Raw genomic sequence first — 25,842 nt, forward strand, 5'->3', positions numbered from 1 at the left:
ATTCTATGATTCTATGATTCTATGTTCCTGCTCACAGGAAGGGGGTAGGAGTAGATGACTTCTAGAGGTTCTTTCAACCCAAACTACTCAATGATTCCATCCATGCTTCTCCTGATCTGGCTGATTTGGGTAGGACCAAGATGAACCAGGGCACATTTGCAGCTCCAAGGGAGTTGTATGAGGTTGCTTATCCCATCAAACACAAATGTCTTTGCCTTCATCAAGAGGTACAAACACAACAACAACATTTACCACAGGGTAAGAATATAAAAATGGATGCTCAGAGCAGCTGAGCTGTTGAGAACTCTTAGTGGAACACCCTCAGGTAGCTCCTGAGCTTGCTTCCCCACCAAGCTCCAGGATCTGACACTTTCACTTCAGGAGGAGGAAAAGGAATGTGGACAGCAAAATGTGGCCTGAAACTCAGGCTCTGATTTCCATTTCTTTCCACCCACAACATAGCAGGAAAAGGCTGGAATTTATTAAGTGGTTCAAAATTGAGCAGGGTCCAGTTGTCAAGCTGAACACTTGATGTGTATGGGGAGGAAAAAATAAAAAAAACCCACAATATGACTTGTAGCAGTTATGAAAAGAGAGATACAAGCATTCCAAAGAGTCTTGTGAAAAGCTTGCATTTGGACAGCCTACTGATCAGCAAAAGGTAAGAGATCTAAAACATTTAAATTCAGTCTAACATGACCAAGGAACAGAAGGAAAAGTGTTCTCCTCGTGCTGGATGGGATGGGGTGTGGGCTTTCCAAGAGGATGCTCCAGTTCTGGCTGGCACTGGTATCATAGAATCCTAGAATTGGCTGGGTTGGAAGGGAGCTCAGAGCTCATCAAGTCCAACCCTTGCTCCACTCCCCCCGTGGTTCCCAGCCCATGGCACTGAGTGCCACATCCAGGCTCTTTGGAAATATCTCCAGGGATGGAGAATCCACCCCTTCCCTGGGCAGCCCATTCCAATGCCTGAGCACCCTCTCCAGAAAGAAATTCTTTCTCATGTCCAACCTAAACCTCCCCTGGCACAACTTGAGACCTCTTGTGCCCTCTTGTCTTGCTGAGAGTTGCCTGGGAAAAGAGCCCAACCCCCCCCTGGCTCCAACCTCCTTTCAGGGAGTTGGAGAGAGTGATGAGGTCTCCCCTGAGCCTCCTCTTCTCCAGCCTCAACACCCCCAGCTCCCTCAGCCCTTCCTCACAGGACTTGTGCTGGATCCCTTCCCAGCCTCCTTGCTCTTCTCTGGACCTGCTCCAGCACCTCAATCTCCTTCCTGAGATTCCTGAGCCAATTCTAGGATTCTATTCTAAATTCTCCAATGGATGGAGCAGCTCCTGTGCCAGTTTCCAGGACCAAGAACCACCTGCCACAAACACTGTGCACCTTCACTGCTGTCCAGCTGAGGATACCTGATATTCACATTATAATGATCCATCAGGTAATATCTTCCTTTTTGTTTGTTTGGGTTTTTTTGGCTTGTTTTTAAAAAATATTTTTAATTTTATATATTATATATAATATGTATCATTTTACACATACATATTAATCTATCCTAAACCCCAGCCTTACAAGAAGTGTTACATTAAATCCCATCCTACAATATGACAAAGGGGGTTGAGTATTTTTTACTGCCACGTCTCAGCCGAGGGAATAAAAGAGAGAAAATCACAATTCCAAGATATTTACTAAGAAGAAATTACAGATTTCAAGTCCTCTGGGCACATGAAACTCAGTTAATGCAGAACTCCAGAATGAGTCACTTCTTACAAATAATATTACAATTTTTTGCTTCAGCATGGACAAAACACAAACCACAAAACACTGAATCAGATGCAACAGTGCTAAAAATTACAGCAATATAAAATATGGCACAAAGAATGCTAAACTAAACGACATGTAATTAGTATTTAATTTTGGCAATCCTGGTTTGGACTAATTCAGTGTAGAAATTCATTCCCAGGTTGTGTTACCACAAACATTTTGTGCAAAGTGTATTTTTATATCAATGAAATAATGAGTTGTGTAAACATAGCTCCATTTTTCACAGTAAAACAACAAGATTTGGGTATCAGAAACAAAAGACAACCCCAGACAAGATTTTATTACACAGTACTTAATGTATGTATATTATATATTTACCATATTCAGCAAGGAAGTAAAGTGCATGCCAGTAACAACTCAGGTTGTAAATTAAGAACTTGCAGTGCAGGAATAGTCCAAGACCAACAAACTAATATGAAGTATTACAAAAAAAGGTAGAGGAAGATCTTGAAAACTGAATGACTCTGAAAGAGGAAAGTTTTACAGCAGCAATCAGTGGAACAAACAGCTCAAAGCTTCACTAGCTGAAAAATATTGCATCAATAGTGTTGTATTTGAAAGCAATACAAGAGGAAACTTTTTAATATAAAAACACTTTAAAAAAAAAGATATTTGACAGCAGCTGCTTTGAACTGAAATAGCTGGGAAATTGTAGGAATTGATGAATAGACACATGGATCACCTAGAATCCTGTATGGAATTAAGTAACTTGGGAGGGGGAAAAGTTCTTCACTCTCCTGATGGAGCAAATTGTAAACTCAACAAATCCTATCAGACAACAACTGAGAGGATTCCCTTTTATTTTAGGAAATCCAGGTCAACAAGAAGCCTTGAAATGCTTCCCCACCAGTCAGTGCAAATAAATAAAAGCCACAAGATAGCTGGCTGTACCACAATTAGCAGATGCTGTCCAGATGTCTACAGCTCTGAGCATGATTCCCTCAGCCTATGACTCTGGAGCAGACACAAAAAACCCAAATGATGCTCCACACAACTCAGGAAATTCCATTTGGAGACAACCAGGAGGGAGATCTTTGGGAAATGAAGGACAGGGAAGTGAAAGGAGAAGAGATTTCCCACTAACAACCATCAGAGATGTGGCAGCCCAGCCCCAACAGGGTATTTAGGGACCTCATGAAGAGAACAATATGGTGATGAAGCTCTGAGGACACTGCACCCCATGACAGTCTGGTACCAAAAATTATAAAAGCACTCTGGGCAAGTGAGAGCTACAAACAGTGAAGTCCTGATTCTATAAACTCCAAGAACTGAATGGGTGAATTCCCCATGAAAAAAATCACTTTCTCCACTCCAAAATCAATTCCTTCACCACGTGTGCAGCTTAAAGGGGAAGGGGAAAAAAAATAACCCACACAAAAATGTGTAGATGATCATCAAAGACCAACATTCCCTTTTTGGAAAGCAGAAGCATGTATTTAAATTTGACACTTTTTATAAGTGACTTAAGTAAGCAAAACATTTATCTAATAAAAAAAAGCAAGCAAAACAACTGCTTATTAAGTAGATGTCTCTACCAATAGATGAACATTAATTAAACTTCTCTTGATTTCCCAGGTCATGGCAACAGCTGTGGCCATTAAGTCTTCTTTACTCTTAAAAATTTCTGGGTCCATTAAAAGCATGATTGAAACCTATTAAAAATATTTGCTCAGGGAACCCAAGGTTTTATCAGGAACATTTACTCACCTCTGCATTAACTTAGGAATAAAAAGCCTCAATAACTTGCAGTTGGACATCTGGCCCTCAGTTCAGCTAATAACTATTTAAAAGAAAGACCTTGAGAGAGGATTAATAGGCTGTAATCATCTAAAGTAGTCTCATATGCAGTTCATTGCTCCTTCAGCTCTTCATTGGAGCAGAAAAAAAAAGGGAAAATAGAAGAAAACTTTCAAAAGCAGCAACATTAAAAAGCACATAAAAGTTATTCAGGTGATACCACATCCCTTTACATTTACAGATTTTATGTAGTGAAGAATCCACTATCCTTGTTTCACCACAATTGTATGAATTGTTTCACAGTCTCAGCTATCTTTTTTTTTTTTTTTTTTCCCTCCTAAACCAGTTTTTACTCCTGAAACTTCAAACACCATCCAAGTCTGCAAACATTTTCCAAAACCTCCAGGAATTCGACAACAGCAGCAGCGCGGTATTCCAGACAAGACTGCAAACACCTCCCACACCATCCAAGAGTCTATGAAAGAAACAGTCTTGAGAAAGAAACAAAAAAAAATTAAATTAAAATACAGTTCCCCAGGCTTCCTCTTCCTCCCCAAACCCCCCCACACCTGGCTCCTCCTGTGGGTGCTACGTGAGTTTCTTGATCCTTCGGTTCTGTTTGTCGATATTCAGCGTCGTGCGGTCCACGGAGGTAGTGATGGAATCCAGAGCTTCATCCTGCCTCTCCAGCTCAGCTTCTGTCTCCAAGGCAAGGCCCTTCAGTTTCTTGAGTATCTGTCAGAAGAAAATACTGAGAGCTTTTAGTCATTGACCAGATGGTTCTTTGAGAATTGTGGTAGCCCCCCGGCAATTAGCGGTTTCCTCGTCGCCGAATTATTTGGTGGAGTCTGCCCTGAAGTGTGCTGGTGAAAAGACAAAGGTTTTCCTGCAAGAAGCTGAACTGAGATGAATTAAATTATGAGATGAACTAAACAATTGTTCCAGGACTTAAAAAGGAGGCTCCGAAGCAGCTGGAGACTCCCTGTGTCCAAGGAGTCCCATGGACAGGACAAGGGGCAATGGGCACAAGGTGCTCCTGGGGACATTCCCAGTGGACACCAGAGGAAAATTTTTCCCCCTGAGGACAGTCAGACCTTGGAATGGTCTCCCAGGGGAAGGAGTGGATTCCCCCACTTGGGAAAGTTGGAAGTCTCAGCTCCAGGGGTGCTGAGACATCTCAGATCAACAATAATATGAGAAGGGTTGGAGCAGATGGGCCTGGAGGTCCCTTCCCACCTCACATTCTGGGATTCTATGAGTGAAGCAAAAAGCAGAGAAAACAAATATGAAATGTGAGGGTTATGGGGGGTGGGGGTGGTGTTAATTAGAAATAAAACTTAATGTAAACATCATCTTGCTGGCTCTGCTGTTCTCTCCTTGCCCTTCTCTGCTTGTGCTAAGATGTTTGCCACATGGAGAGCTGGTGCAAAGCCAGAAGGGGATCACATGGCTGAGGACACCCCAAGGTTAGGCAGGGATCAGGTTCAAGGGCAGAAAACATTTTTTTTTTTTTTTACTACAATCCACTGCAGAAAGAAGAAGTGTCACTGGGTGGGCCTGAAGTAGAAAAGTGAGACTTGGGCAATCAAACAAATAATTTGAAAGGGACTCCAGAGTGGTGTGGAATGAAACAGATGTCAAGGTGGCCAAAGGGGCTCAGGCTGTACCCAAGATGAGCAACAACAGATGCAGAGGCTGCAGCTCTATTCCAGGCTGCAAGCATCAGGTTACACATCAACCAGTTTACACTATACTTAGCAAATTACTGTTCATGTGTGAAACTGTAAGCAAACCCCCAGAGCTACTGCAAGACTGGGAGGAGACCCTGTTGTCTGAACAAGCCTCAAGTGCTCCAAACAGGGCAGAAGCTTCTGAGGTGAAAGAAGAAAAAAAGCCAGGCTGGAGCATTCTTAAGGTTGAGAGACATCCAGAACAACAACAACCCCCTGCAGTGACATTTGGGGCTTCCTTAACTCCAGTTCACACAACCAAGAGCAGGGATGCAAACAACACAAGAAAATTCTCTCTTAATTCCTTCCCCCATGACACTGGGTCCAAGGTAAGAGTGGTATCATTGTCTTTTCTTCCCTCTTGTGGCCACTCCCTTAAGCATCAGCTGAAAGCACCTGCCTGCTAGGAAAGCCTCAGTTGCTTTCCCTTGGATGTAGCAGAGGAAGATTGGATGCACCACATCCTCCAGGCTGGAAATCCATCTTCTCAGTCCCTTCAGCTCCTAAAAGGGTTGTCTCTGCTGGATACATGAGCTGCTTCCTTAGGCATCCACAGATGAGTCCATGAGGATGCCCTCAGGATGAGTGCTTAATAAGAGCAGTTTATCCAACTGATGGCAAAAAAACCAGTCTCCAAGAAAAGAAATTATCCCAGCACTATCCCACAGCATCAACTCCTGTGGTACAGCAACATCCAGGTGATGCTACTGAAGCTACCAGAACTGCAGCTTGTGTAAAAAATCAAAATCCCAGAATGTCAAGGGGTTGGGAGGGACCTCTGAAGATCATATAGAGCCCTACCAAAGCAGGACCAAACCTAGGGCAGGTCACTCCAAAATCTATGGCTTTTGGGAAAAAAAATTGTACTCTCTACATGTTTGCAAACTCTCTTTTCTTGTTTTCAGCTCCCAGAAAGCTGCTGTGAAACATCAGCAGCCCCTTTTTATCCACACGTGGGGTTGAATTCCCCAGCAGCCTCATTGTTTGCAGCTCAGCAAAGCAGTGAGGAATATCACATCCAGCAGGAATGGCAGGGGAATTTGATGCAGACAAAATGCTCTGACTAAAGCTGGATGTCTGCCACAGCAGTGAGATTTATCTCATAAAATATCTTTCAGCTCTTTCCATAAATCACAAGCAGCTAGAAATATGGCTGTGTGAATAACTGGTTTTGCAATTTGGCTGCCAAAGCAAAAACACAAAGCAAACCATGGATCAAGCTTAATCTACCTTTTTTTTTTTTTTTTTTTTTTTTTTTTCCTGCTCTTAGTAAAACTACAAACTAAAACCCCCTCTGCTTCTATCCCAAATGAAACACTTCAGGTTCTTGCACCATCACAGGAAAGCCAGGCTGAATTTCCCAAACTGGAGGTGATAGATGAGTGTGGGATAAGCACCAAAAAAAGAAAAATGACACAAGGAGGTCTATCATGTGCATGATTAAGGACATGGGTCTGAATTAAGGTCTTGGTTCTCCTGAGGAAGCAACTTTACTACTTGGAAATGGGAAGCTCAGAGGTGGTTCCCCCTCAGTCATTCCTTTGAGCTGCTTCTGCATATATTTGATGTACACAAATATACCTATAGATACATAAAATAAAAAAGTACCATATGAAATGACTCCTACCAGTCATAAAGGAAAAGATCTCTGGGTCTTCTGCTCCACTGCACCCAACTAAAAGCAGAGCCAGCTTCGGTGTTCAGCTGAGAGAAGACTCCAATAAACTTTTAATTCTTCTTAAGAATATAATTTACAGAAGAGACCTCAGTCCTTCAGTACTTGGGTGCTTGGCCATTTGCAGATGACTGAAGAGGACCCAGGATGACATATTTTCAGTAAGTTTACTAGAATTATTATCCAAAACCAACCTAAAATTTGGTTTCCAGCACAGTGGAAAAAAAGCAGCAGCTGCTGCTGCTTTCTAGACCATGGCTTGAAGAATGCTCAAGAGTGATGCCATTCAACACCTTCTGCTACAAGATAAAACACACTTTTGGTTTATCACAAAGCACCCTCAGCAGCTGGGAAGCTCAGCTCTCCTCAGCTGTGTCCTCACCCAGCACACCTCAGTTTGGTGAAATCCAATTTATTGGGAAATAAATTGGGATCCCATTTATTGGTAAATCAAAACTGTGCCAAGAAAGGCCCAGGTTTACCACGAAAAACAGCTTGAGAGTTTCAAAGCAGATTGGTTTTGGTAGGCTTCACAGTCATGAGAGCATGTTTAATATTTAAAACATTAAAAAAAAAAACACAATTGTTGAGAACAGAGAAGCTCTGAATATATGAAAGCAGTAAAATGGAAACTCAAGTTGGTTACAGGGCTCTGCTCAGTTCACCTGCCAACTAAACTCTGCCTTGAAACACAGCAGGAGATGATGATGTGGTTACTCACACACACAAAAAAAAAAGGCAGGTGGGTCAGTTTCATCTCTTAATTCTGTTTGCCTAAAAGTCTGGTAATAAATCCCTTACCCCTTTGTCTGTCTGCATCTTCAGCAGTTCAAGTTGAGTGCTGCTACTCATACAATGAGACCTAAAATGGTTAAGATGCTTCTCCAGCACTGCCCACAGAGCTTGCTGGAAAGAGTTCCAGGATTTTGAAGCCTGGCCAAAGCTGGTCACTATTTTTGCAAAGCAAAATGATGGCAAGACATGGAGTTATCACTGCTCTGGTTCTGTCAGCTGCTCAGAGCAGTGGGGACCTTCCATGCCAGCAGATAATTGGGATGGTGAAGCAAGGCATGAAAACTCAAGGTGAAATTCTCTCTGTTACCCAAAGCCAACCAGCAGGTACCACCCCAGCAAAGAGGTATTTTTAAGGTACATTTCCTCCAGCCCTGCTCAACCTCCCATTGAGCCAGTTTCAGATGGATGCAGGTTTATAATTTGGAAAGTCTGATTTCTCCTCAGATTTTTGCCACAGATTTTTCTGTGCACCTTCAGGCAAGTTCTCCACTAGTCCCACACACACAGTTCTTGCTTGGTCAAAACCAAGGCAGGAAATTTGTTGCTCCTCTCCAGAGCCATCCTGAGTCAAGTGTTCAGCTACAGCAGAGTTAGACCTGGAGAGGCTGGAGAGCTGGGCTGGGAGAAATTTAATGAATTATAACAAGAGTCTTGTAGCTGGGAAAGTACAACCCCAAGAACCAGTATAGGGTGGGGACTGAGCTGCTGGAGAGCCGTGAAGGGGAAAGGGCCCTGGGGGTGCTGGGGGATGGAAGGAAGCTCAGGAGCCAACAATGTGTACTGGTGGCCAAGAAGCCCAATGGCACCTGGGGGGCATCAGGAGGGGGTGGTCAGGAGGTTGAGAGAGGTTTTCCTGCCCCTCTGCTCTGCCCTGGTGAGGCCACATCTGGAATCTTGTGTCCAGTTCTGGGCCCCTCAGCTCCAGAAGGACAGGGAAGTGCTGGAGAGAGCCCAGAGCAGAGTGAGCAAGATGCTGAAGGAGTGGAACATCTCCTGGTGAGGAAAGGCTGAGGGAGCTGAGGGGCTCTGCAGCCTGGAGGAGACTGAGGGCTGAGCTCTTCATCTTTATAAATATGGAAGGGGTGAGTGCCAGGAGGATGCAGGAAAGCTTTTCTCAGGGGTGACCAACAACAGGACAAGGGGCAATGGTTATAAACTGGAGCATGGCTGGTTCTGGATAAACAGAAGGAAGAATTTTTTCCCTGGGAGGGTGACAGAGCACAGCCCAGGCTGCCCAGGGAGGTTGTGGAGTCTCCTTCTCTGGAGACATCCAAAGCCCCCCTGGATGTGTTCTGTGGGACTGCTGGAGGTGACCCTGCTCTGGCAGGGGGGGTTTGGACTAGAAGATCTTTTGAGGTCCCTTCCAACCCCTAATTTTCTACAATTCTGTGATATAGTTCTGGCTGTTGGGCTGCTTATCCCATCAGGATTATAGAGCAGGATCCATCCCTGAAATGCTTTGGGAACATGAAGAGGAAAGGCTGAGGGAGCTGAGGGGCTCTGCAGGTTGGAGAAGAGGAGAGTGAGGGTGAGCTCTTAATATCTATCAATATATAAGGGGTGAGTGCCAGGAGGATGGGGCCAGGCTCCTCTCAGTGATGTCCAAGGACAGGACAAGGGGTGATGGGTGTAAACTGGAGCATGGGAGGTTCCATGTAAACAGAAGGAAAAACCTCTTTTCTGTGAGGGTGATGGAGCCCTGGACCAGGCTGCCCAGGGAGGTTTTGGAGTCTCCTTCTCTGGAGAGATTCAAACTCCCCCTGGATGTGTTCTGTGTGCCCTGACCCGGGTGATCCTGCTCTGGCAAGGGAGGGTTGGACTGGATGATCTTTTGAGGTCCCATCTAACCCCTAATTTTCTGTGATTCTCACTGGGAGCAGAGATGTCCATCCAACCTCCCCACCCCAAGTTCTGGTTCCCAGACCACAGGGACCTGGGTGATGCAGCTGAGGTCAGGATTCACCTGCTCTGTTTCTGCTTCAGGAGGTCTTCTACCACTGCCCACTCCTCTCACAGAATCAAAGAATGTTTAGGTTGGAAGAGACCTCCAAGATGATCCAGTCCAACCTTTGACCAACCTCACTACTACACCAAACTACTCTGCTCTGGCTCTAGGGAGAGCTGAGAAAGCAGCTGAGCTGGGAACAGTCACAACATGGACACAAATGGGATCATAGAATCATAGAATTGGCTGGGTTGGAAGGGACCTCAGAGCTCATCAAGTCCAACCCTTGATCCACTCCCGCTGCAGTTCCCAGCCCATGGCACTGAGTGCCACATCCAGGCTCTTTGGAAATATCTCCAGGGATGGAGAATCCACCCCTTCCCTGGGCAGCCCATTCCAATGGCTGAGCACCCTCTCCAGAAAGAAATTCTTTCTAATGTCCAACCTAAACCTCCCCTGGCACAACTTGAGACCTCTTGTGCCCTCTTGTCTTGCTGAGAGTTGCCTGGGAAAAGAGCCCAACCCCCCCCTGGCTCCAACCTCCTTTCAGGGAGTTGGAGAGAGTGATGAGGTCTCCCCTGAGCCTCCTCTTCTCCAGCCTCAACACCCCCAGCTCCCTCAGCCCTTCCTCCCAGGACTTGTGCTGGATCCCTTCCCAGCCTCCTTGCTCTTCTCTGGACCTGCTCCAGCACCTCAATCTCCTTCCTGAGCTCAGGGGCCCAGAACTGGACCCAGGACTCAAGCTGTGGCCTCCCCAGGGCTGAGCACAGGGGCAGAATCCCTTCCCTGGACCTGCTGGCCACGCTGTTCCTCAGCCAGCCCAGGATGCCATTGGCCTTCTTGGCCACCTGGGCACATTGCTGCCTCCTCTTCAGCTTCCTGGCAATCCAGACTCCCAGCTCCCTTTCTGCCACTCTGTGCCCAGCCTGGAGCTCCCCATGGGGTTGTTGTGGCCAAAGTGCAGGACCCGGCACTTGGAATGTTGAACCTCATCCCCTTGGGATCAGCCCAACTCTCCAGATGACAGGAGAGGACTCCCAGCCCAGGAACCTGCTCAGAACTGAGCATTATTTTATCCTCTTTCTACACTGCCTAAAAACCTAACTTCAAAGTGTCACACCCTGTCCAAAGAGATTTTTATCCAGATTGTATCCTAAAGTTCTTACAGTGGAGACCTCAGTTTGGTTTGGGTCCTCAGATGCCACCATAACAACAAAATTCACCTCCAGCTTGTGAAATGTCATCAACCAGCTCAACACACCAAGTATCCAGCAGCAAAAATAAAACACAGAAAGTGTCATTGTGCAGGAAATAATTGTCAGTTGTGGTTTCAACTCCCTGAAATCCTCCCTGAGATCCACTCTGTTGTCAGCTGAGGTCTGGGTGCCAGAATAACCAGAAATGGCTTTTGAGGGCAGCTTCTCCAGTCAAATTCACCTCTTCCTAAGAAATAAAGACATCTGCAGTGCTCTGGACTGGGGTGCAAACAGAGGTTCTGACAGCAAGAATTTGCCATGATTTAAGTTGCATCACCTCTGTGCATTGCAGGAGAGCAAGAAGGGGGGAACAACAACTAAAATATTCCCATTCACAGTCACGTTCCAAGACCAAAGCTACAAGAGGGATTAAGTGGAGTGAATTTACACTGAAAATATCAAGAGGCTTCTCCATGGCCTCTCCTACTGGAGATGGGCAGGGAGACAGAGAGCAAAAGCATCTTAAACCACTGCAACACAATTTATTGGAAGACATTTGGCACCACCTCATGAAAAAAAAGTGTAGCTTGCCATAGAATCTATGGACTGAGGTTGTTTTAGCATCTTTCCTGGTTGCAATTGCTCCTATCAGCACCTGCCTGGAGCTACACAAAGCACAGATGTTGCTTCTGCTTGCTCCAGAGTTACACCTGAGTGTCTGAACACCCAAACTCTACACCAGGCATTAGAAATTGTGCTTCCTCCTGCTCTAGAAAATGGAGCTGCCTCTTCTAGCAAGGAGAGTTGGAAAGGCCAGAATGTCCCTGGTACCTGAAGCACAAAAAAGTAAATTTTAAAGCTTCAGTTCTGTTGAGCCAGTGATTCTCAGTGGGTGATTTCTCCCATTATTTCTTCTTGGACTGCTACAAAATTCTGATTTTATTTCAGGGAATACTAAGCATTCATGGTATGACTAAAATATCATTGGCCTTATCTGGAAAAAAAAATATTCAAGCAGCTCCACTAAGCTTAATTACCACTTTTTATTTTTGGTACCTTTAAATACTTCATTTACATGCAAGTAAATACAGAGTGTTAGTTGTGAGGCCCTCAGTTCTCTCCACATCTTGTGCCTTCCAAAAAATGAATCCATGGATATTACATGTGTCTGTTAGGATCTGTTGCCTGCTGATTGCTACAAGCCATGGAACAAGGCCATCCTATGAGCAAAGTTGATATTTAGCACTTGGAATAAACGATTCCCTCAACAAAACACTTTTTCTCTGACCTAACAGTTGTGATTTCCTGAGCTGAGGAGATGATAAAAGGGTAAATAAACACTGAGAGCAGTGAAAGACTGAAATGGAACCATCTAGACCCAAGAAGCCATTGAGAAAGCAACCAAAACATGCAGTGGGATGTGTTTTGGTATTTTTTTTTTTCCCCCCAGATGTTACAGAATTAACTTCCTTAACTCTATCTCTGTCTTCACAGCATATGTGATCAGCAGACAGTAAATTTCAGGGCTCCAGTCCTTTGGCAGGAAGAGTTTCGGAAATTAAAAAGCACTGGGTTTGGCAAAATAAATTCAAATTGAGTGAATTCCCCTCCCCCCCCTTCCACCACAGCCCTTAAACTAATATTATCATATCCCCTCCCACACCCTGTGCCATTATGTCAGCCACAGCCAGGCAGGAGGCAGAGGCTGAAGCCAGAGACCACAGGAACTTGGTTGGCTTCTTTCTCTCCATCTCTGTAGCCCAGCAAAGAAACAGAGCTCACACTGCCCCAAAAACCTGGGTTTTTTTTTACCAAAAATGTCCCTTCATGAAGTTCTGCTGAGGTCCTTCACTCAGGCAACCCAATTGCAACTGCAGAGGTTCAGGGCTTCCATTTCTAAAAGGAGGAATTTAGGATCATCCAACAATTCTTGTTGCAGAACATCTCTTGTTAGTACTCAAAGCACTTTGAGGAGAAAAGAAGAGTGACAACTCTTTGTCTCCTCATCACTAATTCCTCTTATTTTTCCAGCATCAAAAGTTCTGCTGGATTTACCCACACCACAAGTAACAAGGGGACAGAGCTGAACTCTTCTGAGCTTTGTGATTTTGGTTTGGTTTTTTTTTCTTCAAAACAAAAGTCCTCACCTTACAGATAGTCCAAGAACAAAAAAAGATAATCTTCAAGAGAGGAAACTGCTCAGAAAAACACTGAAATTATCAATATAATGACCTCAAACACCTTTAATTCATTCATGGAAGTCTGGTGCCACAAGGAGCACTGATCCTAATGCATGTTACTGCTTAGCACTCCAAACTCTTTCCCCCTTTCCTCCCTAAATGCTTTGCAAATGTCATTAACCAGAGAATCAGTGAATGCTTTGAGTTGGAAGGGACCTTAAAAATCATCCAGATCCAACCCTCTGGCATGGTGGACACCACCCATTAGGTTCAGGTAGCTCCAAGCCCCATCCAACCTGGCTTTCAACACTTCCATAACTTCCCTGAAGCTCAACTTCCCTGCCCATCATCCTCTTCATTCCCAAAGTGGAAGCTGAACTGAAGCAGTGCAAAGATGCTTTCTGAAGGCAACTGCATCAATAAATTAGTCCTTACTGGAGACTAAACTTAAAGTATGGGACTCCCCATCCTGCTCCCTGGTGAGGCAGGGTTGGAGAAAAAAGGGCAAAGCAGCAAAAAGCACAAGGAGCACCCCACAAACCAGCTCATGACCAACTGCTTAAGGGCACCCAGAGAGATATGAGACAAAGCTCCTGGTTTCCTACCCTGGATTCTATTTAGGGACTTGATGGAGAGAGGAAAGCTAGAGATGGACTTTTTACAAGTGATAGGACAAGGGGGCAGAGTTTCATTCTGGAAGAGGGGAGGTTGAGATGAGATCTTAGGAAGAAATTCTTTGCTGGGAAGGTGGTGAGACACTGGGCAAGGCTGCCCAGAGAAGTTGTGGCTGCCCCATCCCTGGAAGTGTTGAAGGTTGGATGGGGCTTGGAGCACCCTGGGCTGGGGGAGGGGTCCCTGCCCATGACAGGGAGGTTGGAACAGGATGAGGTTGCTTCTTACCCAAACCTTCCTCTAAATCTCTGACTTAACTCACTTCTCACCTACAAAAATGACTGAAAATGGCAAATAAAACCTTAGAGAAAGCCTTGATGTACCTCAGATAAACTGCCTTGCTCAGATGCCCTTTTCAGACTTCTATCTTGATGCTTTCAGGGCTTCATTACCAGAAATTAATGCTTGGCCTTGATGATCCTAAACTCCTCTCCAACCAAGGTCATTCTGTGGTGTTTACCATGGTGCTGCCCTTGAACCCCTTGAGAATTCACCCCCAACCTCCACACCTTTCAGAATTGATTTTTTTTTTAGTTGAACTCTCCCTTAAATCAAGCTTTCCTTCACTCCCACATCTTTACACTTCCCCTGTAAGCTTCACCACATCCTCTCCTAACAGAAGCCAAAGGTCCTGAGCTCTTCCCTTCACAGCAAGGAAATAAAGCAGTTTTTGGACAACTCCAAGAGACACCAGACAATACAAGCTGAGAATCTATCCCCCAATTCACAAGATTTGATGGAACCTACATTTCTTCTGCTTCTCCAGTCACAGCCAACCACTTGGATAATACCAAACACCAACAGAAGGTTGGTGTTCAACTGTCAAGAGCCAGCCCTGAGGAAGCAATTCCCAGAGAGGCTTTTTTGTGAGGTGTAGCAGTGTCTTCAAGAGGAATCCATAACCAACAACCCTTCACACAGTCATAGAATCATAGAATGGTTTGGTTTGGAAAGGACCTGAGAGCTCATCCAGTTCCAAACCCCTGCATGGTCAGGGACACCTCCCACAGCCCAGGGTGCTCCAAACCCCATTCAACCTGGGCTTCAACATTTCCAGGAATGGGGCAGCCACAAATTCCTTGGGCAACCTGTTCCTGGGTCTCTCCACCCTCAAATTAAAGAATTTCTTCCCCATGTCCAACCTCAATCTCCCCTCTTCAATTTTTAACCCATTTCCCTTGTCCTCTTCCCAAGCTGTATGATCCTGAGGTTTATGGAGGAAAGAATTCAATTTTATCAGAGAATCAGAGAATTGCTGGTGTGGAAGGGACCTTAAAGGTCATCCAGTTCCAACCCCCTGCATGGTCAGGGACCCCTCCCACAGCCCAGGGTGCTCCAAGCCCCATCCAACCTGTTCTTCAACATTTTCAGGGATGGGGCAGCCACAGCTTCCTTGGGCAACCTGGGCAACCAGAGGCTCCCTCAAATTAAAAAGAATTTCTTCCAGATGTCCAACCTCAATCTCCCCTTTCTCTCCAAGTTTTAACCCATTTCCCTTGTCCTCTCCCTACCCCCCCGTGTCCAAAGCCCTCCCCCAGCTTTCTTGGAGCCCCTTCAGATATTGGAAGGTTGCTCTGAGCTCACCTGGGAGCCTCCTCTTCTCCAGGCTGAACAACCCCAATCCCTCAGCCTGGCTTCCCAGGGAGCTGCTCAGCCCTCTGAGCATTTCAGTGGCTCTGCTCTGGACACCTTCCAGGAGCTCTGTGTCCTTCTGATGCTGGGGACTCCAGAACTGGACCCAGCACTGCAGGGGGGGGCTCAGCAGAGCAGAGCAGAGGGGGAGAATCACCCTCTTCCTACTGAACTTATCTCTTCTGGCTCAGGCTACAAATCACAATTACAGAGCTGAAAAGCTGCCATTTCAGGAAGGAACAGCCAGCCCTTCTGGATACATAACAGGGGTACAAAGTGTATGCATGCATGAATAATAGATTGCTGCTATTTGTTCTAACTATGATTGAGAAATACTTGCCCTTAAAACCTTCAAAAAGGTCAAAGCTGCTACAGAAAATGCTTATTTTCTGAATGATGGTGTGTGTCCTAGTGAGGAAAAGGAACTGGGATTTTATAGGAATCACAGCATGTACCTTAAAATTATTAATGAATGGAATGATGATTAAAGAGGTCTGACTCTGAGGAAACAGGTGCTCAGTAATTATTGGGAAAAAATCAGGCCAATTCATGGCCTGTCAGTTTGGCATTCAGGTTCTCTCACCACCCCACAAGCTTGCCCCAAATCATTAACTGGCTTAAAAATTCTTGGCTGGGTGTTGTATAAATAAATAAATACCAGGACTGTCTTCAGAGCTCTAGTTAATCTTGAAAGTGTTTTGTTTTAAAGAACACTGCCCACTGAACACTGTTTCTAGTCCATCATCCAGCAAAGAAAATTTCAGCAAACTCTGAAGTTGACCTTCTGCAAAGTTCAAGCCAATGTCTTGTGGTTCATTTTGATACATAAGTTTTTTTCCTCCATAAAGGTTTCATTTTTAGCCACTGGGGTCACTACTAAGAGCTTCTGACTCTCAATTGCACTCAAGCTAAAAGAGAAGTTGTTGCATTCTAATCCCCAACAGGAAAATAAAAGGAGGGAGCTGGAAAACTGCAGGGCTAAGAGGCAATAGAATTAGCAGAGTTCACATGATGCTATCACAGATGGAATAACAAAAAGATGCTAGAGAGAAAAAAAAAAACAAACAAAAAGGTAAAGTTCAGTCTTCAGTTCTATCTGATGGGACTGTGACCATCAGGAGTAAACCTATTTTCATGGAAAAACCACTAAAACTCCATGCTTTTCCAGTTAGTTCACTGGTTCAGATCAACAACATACTACAAAGAGGGATTCTTCACTAGAAGTTTTGACCATCAGCCACAGGAGAAATTCCTTCAAGAGTTATTTAGAGGAACACTATGAAACTGGATTACTTTAAATAAATATTTCTTTTCTAGTAAAAACTTCAACCTATTTCCCCTTTTGTTAATTTGCTGGAGTGCATATTTAAGTCCTAACTACAGGTTCTCTGTGCTTATAAAACACTTTGGTTCAGCTTTGTGGATGTTTCTGAAATAGAACTGCTGCTCCTTATTAAAAAGAATGTGATAGGACAAGGAAAACATAAAGAAAGCAGAAAAATATTTAACTGTTCAGCTTCTTCATCTTCAGAAAAAAAAACAGGTTATGGTTAAGGATTCTCCTTGGCTTAAAAACCTCTCTTTTAATATATTTTTCTGATAATCCTGATTTGTTGAAAATAGTTCAAAACACAAACTTATTGGTCACAGGATTGATTAGTTTTTAAAATATGGCCATGTGCATATGGGTAGAGGAATATTTTGTACCAGAACTATGTTTCTGATGATGAAAACACATCAGGGAGGGAGTGAAACAACTCTTCTCCAAGTCACCCCAACTTATACCTGTTTAAGCTCTTTTGCTTCTTCCTGGGAGACCTTCTGATGCTTCTGCAGCTGAACGTGGTCACTGTCCATCCCCTCTCTGCTTCCCACTGGGGAGCTGGGCTGCACCACTCCTCCCAGGAATCCTGTGGCTGCAAAAGAATTCCCATGGTCAGATTTCCAGATCCTGTACCCCTGGGGAGGGTCAATTCCCCTATCAAATCTCTGATCTCTGCTTTTCCCCAGAGCAGCCTGGGAGAGGAGAAGCACTAGGTTGAACCTCCTGTGTCCCACTTTGTGGCCACTGTCCCTTGTCCTGTCCCTGGACACTGCTGAAAAGAGCCTGGCCCTATAGGTTGCATCTGGTTCAGGTTGGGGATTCAGCTGAAAAAGCAGCAGCAACACCCTCCCCCTCAATCACATCCATGATCATTCTCCACCTGCTGCTTTCTTCTCTCTTTTGAATTCAAGTTTTGAAGTCTTGAGGTTCTTTGAATTCAAGTTTTTTTTCAAAGTGGTGGATCAGGATCAGAGCCCAAGGATCAACTTAGCAAACCCCCTGAAGGAGAAGGATGCCAACAGCCACCCCCAGCTAAGCAGTGTGGGCTCAACCCCTTGTCTGCCCTTTATTCATATATATTATCAGCTTATTATTAATAATGTTATTAATATTCATACATATTATCATTCATATATATTATCATATATTATCAGCTCCTCTTCCAGCTCTTATCTGATATTTTATCTGATATCTGATCCTGCCCAGGAGGGTAGCAGGGATGGGATGCAAAGAAAAGTGCTTATAAAAAATTCTGACACCCAGAGGAGCTTCAAACATCCCCAAATCCCTCCCACCTCAAGAGGGACCTAAGAAAGAAGCCAAGCCAGCACCTGTGAGCACAAGGAGGAGCCAGGAGAATCATAGAATGGGCTGGGTTGGAAGGGACCTCAGAGCTCATCAAGTCCAACCCTTGATCCACTCCCGCTGCAGTTCCCAGCCCATGGCACTGAGTGCCACATCCAGGCTCTTTTGAAATATCTCCAGGGATGGAGAATCCACCCCTTCCCTGGGCAGCCCATTCCAATGGCTGATCACCCTCTCCAGAAAGAAATTCTTTCTAATGTCCAACCTAAACCTCCCCTGGCACAACTTGAGACCATGAAATATCATCCCGTTGGGAACATCCCAACTCTCCAGTCTGTCCAGGTCCCTCTGCAGAGCCCTCCTGCCTTCCAGCTGATCCACACTCCCCCCAGCTTAGTGTCATCTGCAAATTTGCTGATGATGGACTCAATCCCCTCATCTCAATCATCAATAAGGATATTGAACAGCACTGGGCCCAACACTGATCCCTGGGGGACACCACGGCCGCCATTTTGATGCAGCCCCGTTCAGCACCACTCTCTGGGCCCGGCCCTCCAGCCAGTTCCTAACCCAGCACAGATGCCCCTGTCCAAGCTGTGGCCTGACAGCTTTTTCAGGAGAATCCTCTGGGAGACGGTGTCAAAGGCCTTGCTGAAGTCCAGGTAGAGCACATCCACAGCCTTCCCCTCATCCACCAGGCCGGTCACCTGATGATAAAAGGAGCTCAGGTTGGTCAGACAGGACCTGCCCTTCCTAACCCCATGCTGGCTGGGTCTGATCCCTTGCCCATCCTGCAGGTGCTGTGTGGTTCCACTGAGGATGAGCTGCTCCATAACCCTGCCAGGAACTGAGGTCAGGCTGAATAAGAGCAGCAGCTCTTGGGGAGATGGGGACAGAAAGCAGGTCAGGTGCCAGAGCTGCCTGGCAGCTCCCAGAGCTGGTGCCCAGCTGGCTGGCCAACTCCTGGTGTACCCCCAGTGCTCTGGATAGCATTACTTCCCAGTGAAAAGGGAGACAAAAGCTCAACCCAAAGCCCCAAACCCTAAATCCCTTCTCAAGTAATTACTGCAAAACTCATAATCCCTGGAATTATTTGCTTATCAGCCTGAGAGTCACTGGACTCAGACACCATCAAGATTGAAGACAAGCAAAGCATTCAGTGTGCTTGTGTTACCCTGGGCCAAATGGGCCTTTTTTTTTTCAGAGGGGTTAAGAACCAGGCACTGAAAAATGCTGCTGCTGGTAAATTACTGTCATGGTCCCTCTCAGGAGACAAAGTCAGGAGGGAATGAGAGAGCTCCCTATGGCAGCAAAGAGCCAGAGCAAATTCTTTGGGTTTCTTATCAGCTGAGTGTCACCATGTGCTAATTATTTCAATAAAACCAAGAAATCCATCCCTTCCACTCCATTAATTCTGGCTGAGGAGAAAAAAGGGGAGGGGAGGGGGGGACAGGACAAAGATGCACAAAAAAAGAATGGGATGAGGAAGGGGATTTGGTGTTTCCCTGCAGTTTTCTAGTTTAAAAAAAAAGGGAGAGAGAATTGAACAGAAAGGCAGGAACACAGGGTGTAAATTTTGTTTCTTTTTGGGTTTTTTTACACCCAGTTGGACTGTGAGATTTGTTGTCACCACATGAGGACCAGAAGCCACCAAACCTCTGAACAAAGTGCTGGAAATTCCTAATAATAAGAACACTCAGCTGCAGGGGTCAGGAGGAGAATTTGGGAGCTTCAGAAAGGATAAAAAAATAAAATTAAATCAAGAATGAGTCCTCAGCTATAAGATTGAGACAGCTCTGCCCTAGGTTGTTGCATGGAAGAGGCACAGTAGGTTTTCTTGCACTTTTTAAATCCTGGGGGGCTGTTCTCAGATATTATTGAGGATGTTTTTGGTTAGGAAAGGACCTGCTTGATCCAAAAAAAGTTCTCTTGCAAAACATAGCTCACTCCTTTGTCCTGAGCATTTGTACACCCATGTGGTTTGGTCCCCCCAAAGAAAGAAAAATAATAAAAAAAGCCAGAAAAGACATGCAAAGCAGCTAAAAATACTTTCAGATAATCTGGTGTGTATAAAACTCTTCATAAATTCCTCTTCTAGCTGGAATCAAGCCAAAAACTTTTAGGAAAGATGAGGGGTGGGTTTTTTTTTGGTTTTGTAATTTTTTTTTTATTTATTTACTTCTAACAAATGTGCAGCATGCAGAACTTTAAGGCAGGAGTGATAAAAACAGACAGGACCCAACTGAGACTGATAGTTGTGGAAATGTTCACATCTCTGAGCTGCACCACAGAGGGCAAAAAATGCTACAAACCAGTTAGAGACAGATGTACCTCTGCTGCAAGAATATTTCTCCTCTAAGTCTCTAACTCAGTATGCACTCCCTGAAAAGATTTGTGTTTTATGTGTAGACAGAGGCAGGCAGGCATAACACAGACTTTTCCCCCTCCTGGCTAAATTAAAAAAAAAAAAAAAAAGTAATAAAAATTAAAAATCAGTATTTCCACCATGAGAGCTGCCATGGAAAAAAAAAAAAAAAAAAAAAAAATAGGTTAAAGCACAGTCCATGACTGCCACCTTGTGACAGAAGACAGATGGTGACAGATTCCAAGGAAGGAACAAACAAGGGTTTTGGTGGAGCTGGGAGAAGTCAGGATTTCCATAGCCTCCAGTTTTCTTTACTGAGATTTCCAAATTAAACAGTGCAGATGCAGGTGGGGGGAGAAGAGCAATATCCTTGACTCACTGACTCAGATGCAAACAGAGCAAAGCAGTGGGAACTGAAGCACAGGAGGGCTGTATAACCAATTATTTTATGTAACCAGCCTTAAGACCATCAGGAACTGAACACCAATTTGCTGGAATAACTCAGTGCTTAAGAAACCAGCAGGTTGTTTTTCCTCCAAGTTGTTGTGCTGACATTTTAGTGCCAGATGCCCAAGATTTTTATTTCCTTAAAAATTAACCAGCTTTTCCAAGCTATGGCTCTTAATGACTTGTCAACAACATGACAGTATCCTCTCTGCTGAGGTCCAGTTTTAGCTTGCTGCACAGAAATAGGTTAAACTATTGTTTTATTGTATCAATTTTCTACCTGATTTTAATATGCAGGCAGTAAATCCATCCACTGATTTGTTCTTCTCAGTGAAGAACAAATTTTATTGAAAATAATTTTTTTTTTAATTTATTTCTGGGTTTTATTGAAATAATTAGCACATGGTAGCACTCAGCTGATAAGAAACCCAAAGAATTTTCTCACTAACAATCAGAAAAAGAAGATTCAGGTATGTTGATAGAAAGAAATTCCTAACAGACTAAAACTCACCAGCTCTCCAAATGAATCCAGGGTTGGATTACATAAACACAAAAAAACCAACCCTCCCTGGAATTTTAGAAGTAACAGTAGTAAGGAATGGCATTCTGATTGTTATGAAATGGTTTCAGTCTCCACAGTGTTTTACTCCTTAAACTATGCATTCACCTAAGCTGAAACTTCAAATCTCCCAAATCCAAACACCTGAACTTAAATAACAAAATTCTAAATTTCAGGAGATGAAAATCAACATGATGTTTATCCCACATGTTACTCAAAAACTCACAGGACTGGAAATTTGGCTTCAAACTTTCTACAGTTAACTGAGTGACAGGTTTTATAGAAATATGCTTCCAGCAAGAAACTGCTGAAGGAAAAAAAATAGCAATGACAGAGGAGTCTGGAGCATGCAGTCAGGAGAGAAGAATGGCTTTCTCATGACCCTTCTCCACAGGCACAATACTGAGCTGGTGACCAGTGGAAAAAGACTGACACTGGAGTTAAAACACAGGCCAGGAGCTGAAACTCAAATTAAGTTAATCCTTTTACAGAGTGGTGTGAAGTTAGTGACAACACCAGCTGAGAGCACAATGTTAAAGAGGGTCTGGCATGTTCCAGCTGTCAGGAATCTCCTGTCCCTCTCCTGGGGACACTCAGCTTCACCATCCACAGTCACAGGTTTTGCTGAGGTGGTTGGAGAAGGGAAATCCAATGAGAGTAAAAAAGAGCCAGGTCTGAAGTCACTTAGCAATTATTTCTTGTGTTTCATCAGCAGTGTGGTCTCACTGTTGGGGCAGGGGGAGGGAGAAGATTTACCCTGTAAATATTATACATTATTCTGAGTTTGAAAACCATTTGTAAGTTGCTGGTGCCAGGGTTACCACTTGGAGATGCCTTAATTCCTTTGTCACATACCTGCTTGCCAAATGGAGGTGCCCAAGTCTCCCTGAGGAGATTTCCTGGCTCCAAGAAACCCGAGGGCATCTTCTAAAAACTGTATCTTCTTGCTAAACTGCATCTCCAAGATGGGGATTGCTTCTGGCATCTTTGCTGAGAGGAGCTTGTAAGAGGTGTCAGGTTTCCCAATAAATCTCTGCCGGATGCTGATTTCATAGGGTGTATGGACCCTGATATCATCCACCTCTTTGGCTTCAAACCTGTGAATGACCTGAGAATTGCAGTCACTGATTTCCAAGCCAGAAGTGAAAAGAGTGAGTTTTCCTGGCTTGACATTTGAGTCTGTTCTGTGGGTGATAATAACTGGAATTCTAATTATGATTCCTTCCTGGTTCTTCGAATCGGAAACTGTGGCAGTTTCCTTTGGCTTGTTTTCCAAGGGTCCTTTCCAGAGTTTGCTGCTAAATGGCCACCAAGAAGGAGATTCAAGCTCAGTCAACAACCTAGCAGAGAAAAGAGAGGGTTAGAAGAGGGAAAGCTTCTAGGAGGGTCGTGCTGCCCCACAAAGATTTAATCCTGAATCCTTTTTTCACTCCTGAAACTGACTCACAGCTTACCAGGAGCCTTTTCATAGAATCCTAGAATGGGCTGGGTTGGAAGGGACCTCAGAGATCATCAAGTCCAACCCTTGATCCACTCCCCCCGTGGTTCCCAGCCCATGGCACTGAGTGCCACATCCAGGCTCTTTTGAAATATCTCCAGGGATGGAGAATCCACCCCTTCCCTGGGCAGCCCATTCCAATGGCTGAGCACCCTCTCCAGAAAGAAATTCTTTCTAATGTCCAACCTAAACCTCCCCTGGCACAACTTGAGACCTCTTGTGCCCTCTTGTCTTGCTGAGAGTTGCCTGGGAAAAGAGCCCAACCCCCCCCTGGCTCCAACCTCCTTTCAGGGAGTTGGAGAGAGTGATGAGGTCTCCCCTGAGCCTCCTCTTCTCCAGCCTCAACACCCCCAGCTCCCTCAGCCCTTCCTCACAGGACTTGTGCTGGATCCCTTCCCAGCCTCCTTGCTCTTCTCTGGACCTGCTCCAGCACCTCAATCTCCTTCCTGAGCTGAGGGGCCCAGAACTGGACACAGGACTCAAGCTGTGGCCTCCCCAGGGCTGAGCACAGGGGCAGAATCCCTTCCCTGGACCTGCTGGCCACGCTGTTCCTGAGCCAGCCCAGGATGCCATTGGCCTTCTTGGCCACCTGGGCACACTGCTGCCTTCCTCTTCAGCTTCCTGGCAATCCAGACTCCCAGCTCCCTTTCTGCCACTCTGTGCCCAGCCTGGAGCTCCCATGGGGTTGTTGTGGCCAAAGTGCAGGACCCGGCACTTGGAATGTTGAACCTCATCCCGTTGGGATCAGCCCAACAAACCTCCTGACACTGAAGTATTTGTGGGATAGATTCAGAACTAACTGAGGGAGTCTCCTCATAGGATCTGTGCTGGATCCCTTCACCAGCCCAGTTGCCTCCTTTGGACCTTCTCCAGCACCTCAATCTCCTTCCTAAACTGAGGGGCCCAGAACTGGACTCATCTGAAGCTTTTTCTACCTCATTTTGAACAGGAAAGCATTGGAAGAACATTTTAGCCAGTCTTCAACTGGCCTTTTGCTCATGGAGCACCATGTGCTTGCAAACATCTACCTGAAAAAAAATATACATGTGCATACAGGGAAAGCAAAGGAGGTGAGGACTGCAAGAAAAGTCCCCCATCTGCAAAACCAGAAAGTCAACCTAAGTACATCAGATGAAAAGCTACATCCATTCTTCATTTCCATCCCAGAATCTCACTGGTTTGATGTAAGAAATCCAATTTCCAACTGGATTTATTCAGGCCAACCCACATCCATCTGTTTTTCAGCTAACCCTGCCTTTTACCTCAAGGTTTCCACACTGACCATCACCACTGCTGCCTTTTTGTGCTCCTCCATACCCCAGATCCAGAGTCTGATGCTACCTTTTGATTTGACCCCATTCCCAAATTTCCATTCTCAATTATCCTTGGGTAGTTAGAACACTAAGAGTGAAAAATTAAGGCTGAAAAGCCCAGCAGAAAAAAAAATCTTTAATTTGAGGGTGGTGAGACACTGGAACATGGTGTCCAGGGAAGTTGTGGCTGCCCCATCCTTGGAAGTGTTCAAGTCCAGGTGGGATGGGGCTTGGAACAACCTGGTTTGGTGGGAGGTGTCCCTGCCCATGCAGAGGGGTTGGAACTCGATGGTCCTGAAGGTCCCTTCCAACCCAAACCACTCTGGGATTCTGGGATCATTCTGGGATCATTCTGGGATGTGTGAGCTGGGAAGTTCTTGTGAAGGAAAGGACAAATCTAAAGCCTTCAATCACACAGATTTCCCAGGCAAAAAGCAGACTCCAGAGCTGACTTTCTCACACAGGGAAAGGAGCAGAACCTACTTGAAGTTAAGATTAATTGGCAGATTAATTCTTAGCCCTAGGAAACAGCCTCCAAGTAAGCTGCCAGCCTGCCATATTTAACTTTGCCTTTGAAAAGGACCTGAAAAGTAGAAGTGTGGTTGGGTTTGCTGGGGAAGAGCAAAACAGGAGAGTCTAGGCCTGGAAATATTAACCAAAGCCAATTTCCAGAATTTTTCTTTTGTGGATGTTCTAGGACATTTAATAAGAATGTCAGTGCCATACTTTGTCCTTTAGTGGGGACATTAATTCACCTGTCTTTCCCCCAGCTAGTTGGCTGTTCTCTCAAAACTTAGAGCTTGTTGATATTTTGGAGACTTCTACCATTTCTGGAAGTTGTGGTTGATACAGGGCTTGAAAAGTTATTGGAAGGGCAGAGGATGGGTACAAATAACACACAAAAAACTTCAAGTATTGCACAGAAATAAACAACTAACAAAAACTGGATCCCCAAAAAACCACCAGGAGCTTCAACTTTCAGTGCAACAATTTAGCTTCCTACAGTGAATCTCAAGCATAAACAGCACAACCCCACAACTACTGTTTAGGATGCTCCAGAACTTTACCTGTCTGCTACATCCATGTCCCCTTCAATCTTGTTGAGTCCTCTCATGATGTTGTCAAACTGCTCACCCTGGTAATGCAGCACTTTGGCTGTGTCCTCCAAACGTTTCTGGGAGCCAGACAACAACCCTGTCAGTTCTTTTCCTTTTGTTGGTTGCAAAGCTGCAGCTTCTGCCCCTGCCCCTTGGCTTGAGAGCAGCTGCTCCCTCCAGAAGTGCTCCAGGATGTTAAACACCACATTTCGGTTGGGTTGCAGGGAACTGAACCAGTGCTTGGTGTTCTTGTCCAAGATGGTAAGGGAGCTGAAGATTAAATTGGAAGATTCCTTTTTGATGTCACTGATGCTGGAGAGGTGGAAGTCGACCAAAAGCTCTCCAGTCTTGTCAGCTGTGAATTTGATTGCAACAGGAGTCAAGAGGAGTCTGCCAGAGACCCATTGTTTGCTGGTGTCCAAGTAGTAAGAGCAAGGCCAGGTGTGGATACGGATGTCCTCGTTCATCAGCTCACCTGCCACAGCCTCCTCTTCAAGAGCAACACTCTCAAAGCTACCAGGAGAGACTAGAATAGAAAAAAAAAAAAAATGAA

The 25,842-nt window shown here is 45.0% G+C and overlaps 1 protein-coding gene across 1 annotated transcript; it reads right to left on the reverse strand.

Annotated features, from left to right (window-relative positions):
* Nucleotides 1–1,663: 1,663 nt before the first annotated feature.
* Nucleotides 1,664–25,827, reverse strand: SNAP47 (synaptosome associated protein 47). The gene is made up of 5 exons (XM_071734526.1): nucleotides 25,260–25,827; nucleotides 22,237–22,721; nucleotides 17,167–17,297; nucleotides 4,126–4,291; nucleotides 1,664–4,047 (listed from the first exon to the last, which is right to left on the reverse strand). Exons 1-4 carry the CDS (start codon nucleotides 25,754–25,756, stop codon nucleotides 4,145–4,147), a joined length of 1,260 nt encoding a protein of 419 aa, XP_071590627.1. The 5' UTR covers nucleotides 25,757–25,827; the 3' UTR covers nucleotides 1,664–4,047; nucleotides 4,126–4,144.
* Between the last annotated feature and the right edge of the window lie 15 nt (nucleotides 25,828–25,842).

Source organism: Heliangelus exortis, chromosome 2, assembly GCF_036169615.1.
Source record: "Heliangelus exortis chromosome 2, bHelExo1.hap1, whole genome shotgun sequence".
Taxonomy (NCBI): Eukaryota; Metazoa; Chordata; class Aves; order Apodiformes; family Trochilidae; genus Heliangelus; species Heliangelus exortis.